The sequence below is a fragment of the Leopardus geoffroyi genome, chromosome E2, assembly GCF_018350155.1.
Source record: "Leopardus geoffroyi isolate Oge1 chromosome E2, O.geoffroyi_Oge1_pat1.0, whole genome shotgun sequence".
Classification (NCBI taxonomy): Eukaryota; Metazoa; Chordata; class Mammalia; order Carnivora; family Felidae; genus Leopardus; species Leopardus geoffroyi.
Genome location: NC_059335.1, coordinates 20,143,651 through 20,155,881, shown reverse-complemented (window position 1 = coordinate 20,155,881; position 12,231 = coordinate 20,143,651). Strand labels below are relative to the sequence as shown.

General features: G+C 43.6%; 2 protein-coding genes across 11 annotated transcripts in view; one reads left to right on the top strand and one right to left on the bottom strand.

Annotated features, from left to right (window-relative positions):
- The window catches only part of CEP89 (centrosomal protein 89), a 77,162-nt gene extending 73,267 nt beyond the window's left edge, over positions 1-3,895 (bottom strand). For 2 of the 6 annotated variants that reach the window (XR_006702604.1, XM_045442540.1), the window contains exons 1-2: positions 3,751-3,889; positions 1,086-1,192 (exon numbers count right to left, since the gene is read on the bottom strand). Coding sequence is in view for 5 of the 6 variants with exons in the window: in XM_045442540.1 (XP_045298496.1) it covers positions 1,086-1,192; positions 3,751-3,789 (146 nt within the window). In the remaining variant the exon portion in view is untranslated. Of the gene's footprint in view, positions 1-1,085; positions 1,193-3,750 lie in introns of all 6 variants that reach the window. The other 4 variants (XM_045442536.1, XM_045442537.1, XM_045442539.1 and 1 more) reach the window with 3 other exon arrangements.
- A 187-nt stretch (positions 3,896-4,082) lies between these two features.
- On the top strand, positions 4,083-11,777 carry FAAP24 (FA core complex associated protein 24). 5 transcript variants are annotated; one of them, XM_045442546.1, is made up of 5 exons: positions 4,083-4,180; positions 4,510-4,628; positions 4,743-4,882; positions 5,068-5,220; positions 10,883-11,777. In XM_045442546.1, exons 2-5 carry the CDS (start codon positions 4,523-4,525, stop codon positions 11,129-11,131), a joined length of 648 nt encoding a protein of 215 aa, XP_045298502.1. In that variant the 5' UTR covers positions 4,083-4,180; positions 4,510-4,522; the 3' UTR covers positions 11,132-11,777. The 5 variants fall into 5 exon arrangements, with proteins under 5 accessions (XP_045298502.1, XP_045298500.1, XP_045298501.1 ...); XM_045442545.1 differs by having other exon boundaries at positions 4,121-4,276; XM_045442543.1 differs by having other exon boundaries at positions 4,123-4,293.
- Positions 11,778-12,231: the final 454 nt, after the last annotated feature.

Sequence of the window (12,231 nt, the reverse complement as noted above, 5' to 3'; positions counted from 1 at the left end):
GCTTACTTCACTGTAACACTACACGTGAAGCACAGTAACACCTAAGTTTAATCTGAACGCCATTCTTTAATTTTTAAAAAACGTAGACATATGCCAAATGTGCCAAAGCCTCGTTGAGGATGGAATGAAATAATGCTTTTGGAGCACTTGCAACAGTCCTCGGCAAGAGTAAACACTAATAAATGGCTGCTCGTGTTAACAACATGGTACTTAAGGAAGAAACAAACACTAAAAATATTTCAAAGTGTTTTTTCTCACCAGGCATACAATATTCTAGTTTCAAGGAACACTCAAACAAAGGTTCTCACTGCCGATTCACTGGAAAGCCAAGCCACGTATTCACGTTTTTTAGGGACAAAAAACAGTCTAAAATTCTCCTGTCTCTAAACCCTTAGAAGGCACAGGCAGGGGTCTTAGGTATAAAAGAAAATCAGTTCTCTGGTGTTAGAAGCACTGGAAATGGGGGAATCCTAGGCCCTGGAGAGTGAACACATTTCTCCTTCTTTCCCCCAAATCAGCTCTTTTATTTATTTTTTTTAGTGTTTATTTATTTATTTTGAGACAGAGAGAGTACACAAGCGGAGGAGGGACAGAGAGAGAAAGAGAATATCCCAAGCAGGCTCCATGTTATCAGTGCAGAGCCCAATGAGGGCTCGAACTCATGAACTGTGAGATCACAACCTGAGCCAAAACCAAGAGCCGGATGCTTAACAGACTGAGCCACCCAGGCGCCCCCAAAATCAGTTCTTTTAAAAGGCAAACTTGTGTTTCAAAAGAATAATTACGTGCATAATTCAAATTCCTTTCAGCATCCTATGAGCTTGGGCTTTAAAGCTTTATATTTGGAAAAATACTAATTGCATTCAATTATGAAATGTCCGAACTCCACGCACTTGAAAAGGATAGACCAACATCCCACAGAAACCATATTAAGTGCTTCATTATGGAACCATGATAAACACTTTGAAGGACATGAATCTAATGGCCCTACTTGTGATTTTCTTACCAGTTTCAACAGTTCCAGGACCTACCACTTGGCAGCTGAGCACAAGAGTGACCTCAATGCCTGCTCACCTGAGACTCACCTTGGTCTCTCTGGAGAAGGGTTGGGACTGCGGGGAGGAGGTGTGCGGGGCACAGCTGGCTTCGGTGCGATGCTGGCTGCAGGTAGGAGGCCATGAATGATGTGTTTCTGCACAAATGAAACCTGGCTGGGTCACTGGTGTATGGGATCTCCCGGGTCCCGTCACCACCCCTCGTTGGGCCTAAGAGAAGACACCTGCACTGGCCACCCAGGGATCAAATCCCACCAGGAACCCACCTGGCCAGGTAAGCATGCCTACCCAGAGAAAATACTGCAGCTGCCCATTGTGGGGGTCCTCTTGTCTTTCCTTTCTCAGAGGGGCCTCCCTGACAATCCCTCAGAATCACTCTCTAGAACTCCACTTGTCTCACAGCATGACCCCCGATGACTCTAGTCCCTCACTTACTGCCCCCCGCAGAATGGAAGCTTCTTGAGAGCAGGCAATCTTCTTGTCTTTATCAACCCTGGAACTCAAGCACTTCCCTCCTTACTCAACATCGGGTAGAAGCTTAAGAAAGATTTTAGTTTATCTCAAAGATGCAGAATAATTGGGGGCACCTGGGTGGCTCAGTCGGTTAAGCATCCGACTTTGACTCAGGTCACAATCTCACCATTCATGGGTTCGAGCCCCACGTCAGGCTCTGTGCTGACAGCTCAGAGCCTGGAGCCTGCTTCAGATTCTGTGTCTCCCTCTCTCTCTGCCCCTCCCCTGCTCATGCTCTGTCTCTCTCTCTCTCTCTCAAAAATAAACATCAAATAAAAAAAAAATTTTTAAAGATGCAGAATAATGAAAACTAGTTCCTATGCACAATGAAAATCAGAGAATCTGGCTTTAGACAACTGGCAATTATTCAGAAGGTTTTTTTTTTTTTAGGTTTATTTATTTATTTATTTATTTTATTTTTTTTTTTTTTTAATTTTTTTTTTTCAACGTTTATTTATTTTTTTGGGACAGAGAGAGACAGAGCATGAACGGGGGAGGGGCAGAGAGAGAGGGAGACAGAATCGGAAACAGGCTCCAGGCCCCGAGCCATCAGCCCAGAGCCTGACGCGGGGCTCGAACTCCCGGACCGCGAGATCGTGACCTGGCTGAAGTCGGACGCTTAACCGACTGCGCCACCCAGGCGCCCCTATTTATTTATTTTGAGAGAGAGAGACAGTGTCAGTGGGGTAGGGGCAGAGAGACAGGAGAGAGAGACAATCCCAAGCACTGGCATTGCAGAGCCCGATGTGGGGCTTGAACTCAGGAACCATGAGATCATGACCTGAGCCGAAATCAGAGTTGGGACACTTAACCAACTGAGCCACCAAGGCACCCCCAGAAGTTTCTGAGTATAACCCAGTCTTCACTTTCTAGGCACTAGTCATTCATTCACACCTACTAGAGGTGAAACACCAGGACTGCAATGAAGAAAACTTGTCTTCATCCTCAAGGTAATAGAGTATAGAGGGAAGGCACCCAAGTACTTATTATGTAACAGAGAATTATGCGAAGTGCCAAGGGAAAGGTAAAGACAAATTTGGTGCTGCGGCGGCACAGGGAGGGAAGGGCTCCTTCAGGTCTGGAGGTCAGCAAGGAGACCTCTTCCCATTGGAGAAAATCACAGAGGCATTTAGATTGGGTCATCAAAGATGGCCATTGCTCTCACATGTGGGAAATGAGATGGAAAAGTATTCTAGGAATAGGGAACAGCATGAACAATGGAAAGAAGCAAGACATTAGTGGCTGTGTTCTAGAAATAACAAATAATCCAGTTTGCTGGAATACAGCAAATGCAGAAGCCTCTGAGAAGGGGAGGCTAGAAGAATGGGCTGGTAGTAAGAGTGGGGATTGTTCCCACTTAAGAGTTTTTATATGTGACTAAGGAGAACCTGCGCCCTAGCGAGGAGCACCCACTGAAATTGGTCCCTTGAAAGACTAATCAGGCATTGGTAGGCATGAAATTGGGAGTATGAGCCTACACTGACAGAGTGATAAGTTTTGGAGGGAAGCATTCCAGGCAGAAGGAACAGCAAAGGCAAAGGCCTGAAGGAACAGAAGAAATGGTTGGAGCGTGCGGGGGGGGGGGGGGGGGGGAACGAGGGGGGACGGGAGGACGAGGGGGCGGGGGGGGGAGAGCGGCGGGGAGGATGAGGAGCAATGGGTTTTAAGGAGGGCAGTTAGCACGATCAGATGTCCGTTTTAAAAGAACGCCTCTGGCTGCCTGGTGGAGAACAGACCTAGATGAAGAGCAAGACTGGAAACAGAGAAATAGCGAGGAGCTGCTGCAGCGGTCCAGACAAATGCTGGAAACCGGGGTGGAGGCGGAAACAGCGGCCAGAAGATATGTTTGGTGGGTGGAATCTATGGAACTTGGCTGATGGGTGTGCGCGGTGGGGAGTGGAGGGAGGAATCTTAAGAACGACTTCCCATTGGGGGATTTTCAGTAGTAGAGTAGGTCTGTGCCGGCAGGAGTGCTCCCAGACACCGGAGCAAAAGTTGCATGGGAGACAAGGCGACTCCGGTCTGACTGAGGCCGACCCTGGGATAGAGGATGCTTTCGAACACAAAAAAATCAGGGCTTCTCGAAAGGAAAACCATTTCCTTTAGTGCTGCTACCTGGCTTCAACCTCAGGCCAATCCCAAGCCGTTCCCTCTTAACTCCAAGCTCCCGGGGTCTACTTACAAACTGGCTCTTGCGGCCTCTGCGAAACCCCAGGAGCATCCTTGCTGCGGCGAGGGGCTGGATGGACGTGCCGATATCCTCACAAGCGAGGGCCGCTCCCTAGAGCTTGTGCCCCTCCCGTGGACCTAGCCTCCGACGCTATTTCTACGCAATGCACTTTGCAACAACGTCATCCTCCATTGGCTTTGCTTTCTCTTCGACCAATCATAGCCAAGGTTACTCCGCACCAGTCGCTCTTGGCAACCAGTCGTCCCCGTTCAAATGCTCTCCGGGGTGGGAACAGTGCGTAGTCCGTTCTCTTATTGGTCGGATCAGATGTCGATCTTTGACGCCATAGCTTATCCGACGCCGTGGGAGGCGGAGGGCGGGCAAGATGAAAAACTGGTCCGCTCACCGAAGGGAACCCGGAAGTGGGGCGCAGCAAGTAAAGGTGCCGGATCCTCTGGCTGTGGTTGAGGTGGGGTCTAGCTGGGCTCGGCCCCCGCCCAGGACCGGACTGAGGAGCCACCACCCAGACGGAGCGGGGGTATCAGGACCCAGCAGGTGACGGGATTGAGGGAGGCGGCTACCAAGACAGGAATCTCCTGGGTTTTAGATTTTGGGAAATAATCCAGTCTTTTAAAGAACAGTGCAGATGGGCTCCTGCCAAAGAGGTCCCGGCTTTCAGTGGAACGTGGGGCCGTGTGCAGGAAAGCCAGCTCAAATTCCGTCTTCTGTTTTTTTTTTGTTTTTTTGTTTGTTTGTTTGTTTTTTTATCAGATCGAGACAGCCGATGGCTAGGAACGCGCCTGAGGGCACAGGTCCCATGCACGTGCCTTTTGGGCATATTGTGGCCAACACGAAATGGCGCGGATCGAAGCTCCTGCAGGGGATGCAAGGTCGGTGGGCTGCCCTGTGCAAAAGCCCTCTTCTAAACTTTTTAAAAACGTCCTACCTACTGTCGCCTTTCGCCCAGCGCTCACGGAAGTCATTTTTCTTGTCTATGTTCTAAGGGAAAATTAAAATCGTTTTTGAGGATGGCCTGACACCGGTAGATTTTTACGTGTCAAGCAGATCTTGCATTCTTTATGTCACCGAAGCTGATTTGGTGGCAGGAAATGGCTACAGAAAGAGGCTTGTTCAGGTTAGAAATGTAAGTACTGAATGGAAGAAGCTGAAATTGAAAATTGACTTCCACCTGCCTCCCCCACCCCCCTCCTTTGGAATAATTTATATAAAACCATTGGCCATTCCAAGCACTCTTGGACTGGTAGTTTTCTTAAACTCCCAAGGTAGTTTTGTTACACAGTGGTTTACTGTTTTTTTCTTCCTCTGAAGTCCAGTAATCTTCAAGGGATCGTGATAGTTGAGAAAACGCAGATGAGTGAACAGTACTTCTCGGCCATACAGAAGTTTACTGTGCTGGACCTTGGGATGGTGTTGCTTCCAGTGACCAGCCAGATGGAAGCGTCCTGCCTTATTATCCAGTTAGTAAGTACTGATTCCCACTCCTCTGCAGGAACGCTGCCTTACAGACTATCACCTGACCTTCCTGGATCTTTTACTCTAGGTGCTGCACTTGTTATGGTTGCCATCCATCAATCCAGTCTAAAGGAATCCTTATTCACCCTTGGTCAACTGCAGCCAGAAGCACATGATCCTTTTTTTTTTTTTTTTTTTTTAAGCCTGGTTCTCCATTGTCCTCCCTGATTATTCAGTTTGGCTGTACTATTTCGACTTGGCTGTACTTTAGAATTTCCTGGGAAGCTTTTAATGTTTATTTATTTTTTGAGAGACAGAATCCAAAGCAGACTCTGTGCTGACTGCAGAGAGCCCTATGCAGGGCTTGAACTCATAAACTGTGAGATCATGACCTGAGCCGAAGTCCCACGCGTAACCGAGCCACCCAGGCGCCCAAGAATTTCCTGGGAAACTTAAAAAAAAAATTTTTTTTAACATTTATTTATTTTTGATAGTGCACGCAGAGAGAGAGGGAGACACTGCAGGCTCCCAGCTTTTGGCAGACAGCATGATGGGTGTGCTCAACCCATGAACGTGAGATCATGACCTGAGTCAAAGTCAGACATTTAACCAACTGAGCCACCCAGGCACTCCTCCTGGGAAAGTTTTTAAAAACAGTGATACATGAGCCTTACTTCAGACCAATTAAAAATCAGAATGTCAGGGCGGGTCCTGAGCATCAATTTTTGTTGTGTCATTGATTTTAAATTTCCCTTTTGATGTGTAGCCAGGGTTGAGAACCGAATTGAAATAATGTAGGCAGCCCCGTGTAGTTCACAGAGCCCTCTTCCATCTGTGTCACATGCCCTCCTTCATTGTTCTTCCCTTGATGGGATGCTATTGTCTGCCTTCCTGTATCCATTGCTAACTGAAGACTGGGTTTCTTCTTTGACAGACAAGATTTCTCCCGGTCCTGTATCAAGCAGGTCCAGTTTAGGTTTAATTTAATCCCATACAACTGAATCATTTATTAGTGAACGATAGGAAGATGTTTGAGCTCCTCAAGAGTATGTTTTCTTTGCTTTATCCTAAGCATTCTGAAAGTTTAAGTTTTTTTAATTTAATTTTTTTTTTTTTAAATTTACATCCAAATTAGCATATAGTGCAACAATGATTTCAGGAGTAGATTCCTTAATGCGCCTTACCCATTTAGTTCATCCCCCCTCCCACAACCCCTCCAGGAACCCTCTGTTTGTTCTCCATGTTTCAGTCTCTTCTGTTTTGTCCCCCTCCCTGTTTTTATATTACTTTTGTTTCCCTTCCCTTATGTTCATCTGTTTGGTCTCTTAAAGTCCTCATATGAGTGAAGTCCTCATATGAGTGAAGTCACATATTTGTCTTTCTCTGACTAATTTCACTTAGCATAATACCCTCCAGTTCCATCCACGTAGTTGCAAATGGCAAGATTTCATTCTTTTTGATTGCCAAGTAATACTCCAGTGTGTGTGTTCATCCATTGATGGACATTTGGGCTCTTTCCACACTTTGGCTATTGTTGATAGTGCTGCTATAAACATGGGGGTGCACGTGTCCCTTCGAAACAGCACACCTGTATCCTGTGGATAAATGCCTAGTAGTGCAATTGCTGGGTCATAGGGTAGTTCTATTTTTAGTTTTTTGAGGAACCTCCATACTGTTTTCCAGAGTGGCTGCACCAACAACATCTCTTGTTGCCCAGTTGTTAATGTTAGCCATTCTGACTGCTGTGAGGTGGTATCTCATTGTGGTTCTGATTTGTTTTTCCCTGATAATGTGTGATGTGGAACATTTTTTCATGTGTCGGTTGGCCATCTGGATGTCTTCTTTGGAGAAGTGTCTATTCATGTCTTTTGCCCATTTCTTCACTGGGTTATTTGTTTTTTGGGTGTTGAGTTTGATAAGTTCTTTATAGATTTTGGATACTAACCCTTTATCTGATATGTCATTTGCAAGTATCTTCTCCCATTCTTTCGGTTGCCTTTTAGTTTTGCTGATTGTTTCCTTTGCTGTGTGGAAACTTTTTATTTTGATGAGGTCCCAGTAGTTCATTTTTGCTTTTGTTTCCCTTGCCTCTGGAGACGTGTTGAGTAAGAAGTTGCTGCGGCCAAGATCAAAGAGGTTTTTGCCTGCTTTCTCCTCAAGGATTTTGATGGCTTCCTGTCTTACATTGAGGTCTTTCATCCATTTTGAGTTTATTTTTGTGTATGGTGTAAGAAAGTGGTCCAGGTTCATTCTTCTGCATGTCGCTGTCCAGTTTTCCCAGCACCACTTGCTGAAGAGACAAAATGGAATAAAGACAGCTTTATTCCATTGGATATTCCATTGGATATTCTGCTTTGTCAAAGATTAGGTGGCCATATGTTTGTGGGTCCATATCAGGGTTCACTATTCTGTTCCATTGATCCAAATGTCTGTTCTTGTGCCAGTACCATACTGTCTTGATGATTACAGCTTTGTAGTATAGCTTGAAGTCCAGGATTGTGATGCCTCCTACTTTGGTTTTCTTTTTCAAGATTGCTTTGGCTATTCGGGGCCTTTTCTGGTTCCATACAAATTTTAGGATTATTTGTTCTAGCTCTGTGAAGAATGCTGGTGTTATTTTGATAGGGATTGCATCGAATATGTAGATTGCTTTGGGTAGTATTGACATTTTAACAATATTTATTCTTCCTATCCAGGAGCATGGAATCTTTTTCCATTTTTTTGTGTCTTGTTCAGTTTCTTTCATAAGCTTTCTATAGTTTTCAGTGTATAGATTTTTCACCTCTTTGGTTACATTTATTCCTAGGTATTTTATGCTTTTGGTGCAATGGTAAATGGGATCGATTCCTTGATCTCTCTTTCTGTTGCTTCATTGTTGGTGAATAGGAATGCAATTGATTTCTGTGCATTGATTTTATATATCCTGCAACTTTGCTGAATTCATGAATCAGTTCTAGCAGTTTTTTGGTGGAAAATTTTGGGTTTTCCATATAGAGTATCATGTCATCTGCAAAGAGTGAAAGTTTGACCTTGTCCTGGCTGATTTGGATGCCTTTTATTTCTTTGTGTTGTCTGCAGAGGCTAACACTTCCAATACTATGTTGAATAACAGTGGCTAGAGTGGACATCCCTGTCTTGTTCCTGACCTCAGGGGGAAAGTTCTCAGTTTTTCCCCATTGAGGATGATATTAGCATTGGGTCATTCATATACGAACTCAAGGTATGATCTTTCTATCCCTGCTTTCTTGAGGGTTTTTATCAACAAAGGAAGCTGTATTTTGTCAAATGCTTTCTCTGCATCTATTGAGAGGATCATATGGTTTTTGTCCTTTCTTTTACTGATGTGATGAATCATGTGAATCGTTTTGCAGATACTGAACCAGCCCTGCATCCCAGGTATAAATCCCAGTTGGTCGTGGTGAATAATTTTTTTAATGTATTGTTGAATCCAGTTGGCTAATATCTTGTTGAGGATTTTTGCATCCATGTTCATCAGGGAAATTGGTCTGTAGTTCTCCTTTTTAGTGGGGTCCCAGTCTGGTTTTGAAATCAAGGTAATGCTGGCCTCATAGAAAGAGTTTGGAAGTTTTCCTTCCATTTCTATTTTTTGGAACAGCTTCAAGAGAATAAGTGTTAACTCTTTCTTAAATGTTTGGTAGAATTCCCCTGGGAAGCCATCTGGCCCTAGACTCTTGTTTTTTGGGAGATTTTTGATTACTAATTCAATTTCTTTCCTGGTTATGGGTCTGTTCAAATTTTCTATTTCTTCCTGTTTCAGTTTTGGTAGTGTATATGTCTCTAGGAATTTGTCCATTTCTTCCAGATTGCCCATTTTATTGGCATATAATTGCTCATAATATTCTCTTATTATTGTTTTTATTTCTGCTGTGTTGGTTGTGATCTCTCCTCTTTCATTCTTGATTTTATTTGGGTCCTTTCCTTTTTCTTTTTGATCAAACTGGCTAGTGGTTTATCAATTTTGTTAATTCTTTCAGAGAACCAGCTTCTGGTTTCATTGATCTGTTTTACTGTTTTTTTGGTTTTGATAGCATTAATTTCTGCTCTAACCTTTATTATTTCCTGTTTTCTGCTGGTTTTGGGTTTTATTTGCTGTTCCTTTTCCAGTTCTTTAAGGCATAAGGTTAGGTTGTATATCTGAGATCTTTCTTCCTTCTTTAGAAAGGCCTGGATTGCTATTTCTCATATGACCGCCTTTCCTGCGTCCCAGAGGTTTTGGGTTGTGGTGTTATCATTTTCACTGGCTTCCATGAACTTTTTAATTTCCTCTTTAACTTCTTGGTTGGCCCATTCATTCTTTAGTAGGATGTTCTTTAGTCTCCAGTATTTGTTACCTTTCCAAATTTTTTCTTGTGGTTGATTTCAAGTTTCATAGCGTTGTGGTCTGAAAATATACACGGTATAATCTCGATCTTTTTGTACTTGCTGAGGGCTGATTTGTGTCCCAGTATATGTGGTCTATTCTGGAGAACGTTCCATGTGCACTGGAGAAGAATATATATTCTGCTGCTTTAGGATGAAATGTTCTGAATATATCTGTTAAGTCCATCTGGTCCAGTGTGTCACTCAAAGCCATTGGTTCCTTGTTGATTTTTTTGATTAGATGATCTATCCATTGCTGTGAGTCGGGTGTTGAAGTCTCCTACCATTATGATATTACTATCGATGAGTTTCGTTATGTTTGTGATTAATTGATTTATATATTTGGGTGCTTCCACATTTGGTGCATAAGTGTTTACAATTGTTAGGTTTTCTTGGTGGATAGACCCCTTAATTATGATATAATGCCCTTCTTCATCACTTGATACAGTCTTTATTTGAAAGTCTAGATTGTCTTGATAGAAGTATGGCTACTCTGGCTTTCTTTTGTTGACCATTAGCATGATAGATAGTTCTCCATCCCCTTACTTTTAATCTGAAGGTGTCTTTAGGTCTAAAGTGGGTCTCTTGTAAACAGCAGAGATGGATCTTGTTTTCTTATGCATTCTGTTACCCTGTGTCTTTTGATTGGAGCATTGAGTCCATTGATGTTTAGAGTGAGTACTGCTGAATTCTGTGGTTCAGGTTGTGCAGATTGTTCTGTTAATCCTCAGACCAGTTTTCTAGGTGTGCAGGATGGTTTAGTGTTGGTCTGGCTGTATTTCATGGACGCGAGACATACAAAAAACTCCCCATGCTGTTCTGCCATCTTGGCTCCTCCCCCTGAAAGTTTAAATTTTAATAAATTTTTATCTCTTACTCCTTTGTGTACTCAATATGGTTTATTTTTCAGTAATTTTTCTGGGGCGCCTGGGTCGCTCAGTCGGTTAAGTATCAGACTCAATTTCAGCTCAGGTCATGATCTCATGGTTCATGAGTTCAAGCCCCGTGTCAAGCTTTGTGCTGGCAGTGTAGACCCTGCTTGGGGTTCTCTCTCTCCTTCTCTTGTTGTCCCCTCCCCTGCTTGTGTTCTTTCTCTCTCAAAAAAAAAATTTGCAAAAATAATAATTTTTTATGTCTGAAAAATTAGATTTGTGGTATATGAAAACATTTGTAGTGGTAAGTCAAACTGAACCAAATGGAAAAAAAGTAAAACTAAATTTCTGTCAACCTTTAAGAGAACTGCCAGTCCTCTAGAGGGTGCTCACATGCTTTTCCTTTACTTTCTGATTAGGTTCAAGAACAAACTAAAGAGCCCAGTAAGAACCCTTTCCTCAGTAAGAAACGGACTCTGATGCCTGAGCTATCCCTCCTTCGAACTGTGCAGCAGATCCCAGGAGTTGGAAAAGTTAAAGCCCCTCTTCTGCTTCAGAAGTTCCCAAGTATCCAGCAACTCAGTAATGCTTCCATCAGAGAACTAGAGCCAGTGGTTGGACAGGCAGTGGCACAGCACATTCATGCCTTCTTCACACAGCCCAGGTGACGGCTCTTCCCGGCAGCCAGGAGCTACAGCATCTTGTTTTCTTTGCATATTTAAAAATTGAGAACAAAGAAATCTCCTTTCACTGCAACTAATGAAAGATGAGGTGAGGCCTGAATGGAAGCTGCCAGTTGCCCTGCCCTGTTCTCTGGGTTCAGGCGTTTAAGATAGTGGAGTTAGTGGGCTCTAGGTAGCACGGCTCTCATCCTGCTAGTGAAAGAGGGCCCATTGGGGGGCACCTGGCTGGCTTACGGGTAGAGCATGCCAATCCTGATTTCAGGGTTGTGAGTTCGAGTCCCACGTTGGATGTAGAGAGAACTTAAAAATAAAGTCTTTAAAAAAGAGAGAGAGAGTGAGAGAGCCCATGGGGATCTTCCTAAAAGAGTTTAAATTGGGACTCTCAAATTCAGCAAAAAGCCAACCTGGGCAGATTTTAACATATGACCTTGATCTTGTCTAGCATGGAAAAGTCTAATCAAGTTTCAGAAGGTAGAAGTGACCTTCTAAAGGAAACAAACCTACAATGAAGCACTATGCTGTGTACCATAAGCCTCTTGTTCCTGGTGACAGGCCCAGTGTTCTTCCAGTCTAGTCTTAATATCACTATGTTTTGAGGGTGCTGCCAGTGTAAATAAACAGTTGTACTGCCTTTTTTTTTCCTTCCTTTCCCCTCCCTCCCACCCTCTTTCCCCCTTCCTGGTAGCTACAGTTTGTTTATTAAAGCCACGGAGCATGCCTTCTGAACACAGCCTGGAGTTTGGAAGTCCCTTTTAAAGATAAAAAGCCAGTGTGTATGAGAGAGGTAAAGAATGTGTTTGCAAATGTATAGCCCAACAGTGGGAAGATATAAAGGAAAATGGCAGGGGCAGATGCATCCAGAGAGGAGAGCTAGTGGTGGGGATCAAAAGGTACAGTCAGCCACTCAAAAAATAAATGCAATTAAAGATGCACATATGTTTTCAAAGATGCTGAGATAACCTGAAAGCTCCCTAAATCCTGTTTTGTGGTGTCAGTCATTATTTAAAAAAAAAAAAGACAAACAACAGGAAAGTTTTGTGCATTAGGGTAGAAACCGTTTGAAAGAGGAGTGAAATATACGTGGG

Excerpts from the sequence above, each read along its gene's own strand:
- FAAP24 (XM_045442543.1), top strand. The coding sequence starts at position 4,124 with ATGAAAAACTGGTCCGCTCACCGAAGGGAACCCGGAAGTGGGGCGCAG. Across the intron at positions 4,629-4,742 it reads GCTCCTGCAGGGGATGCAAG|GGAAAATTAAAATCGTTTTT; the intron begins GTCGGTGGGCTG and ends CTATGTTCTAAG. Across the intron at positions 4,883-5,067 it reads GGCTTGTTCAGGTTAGAAAT|TCCAGTAATCTTCAAGGGAT; the intron begins GTAAGTACTGAA and ends CTTCCTCTGAAG.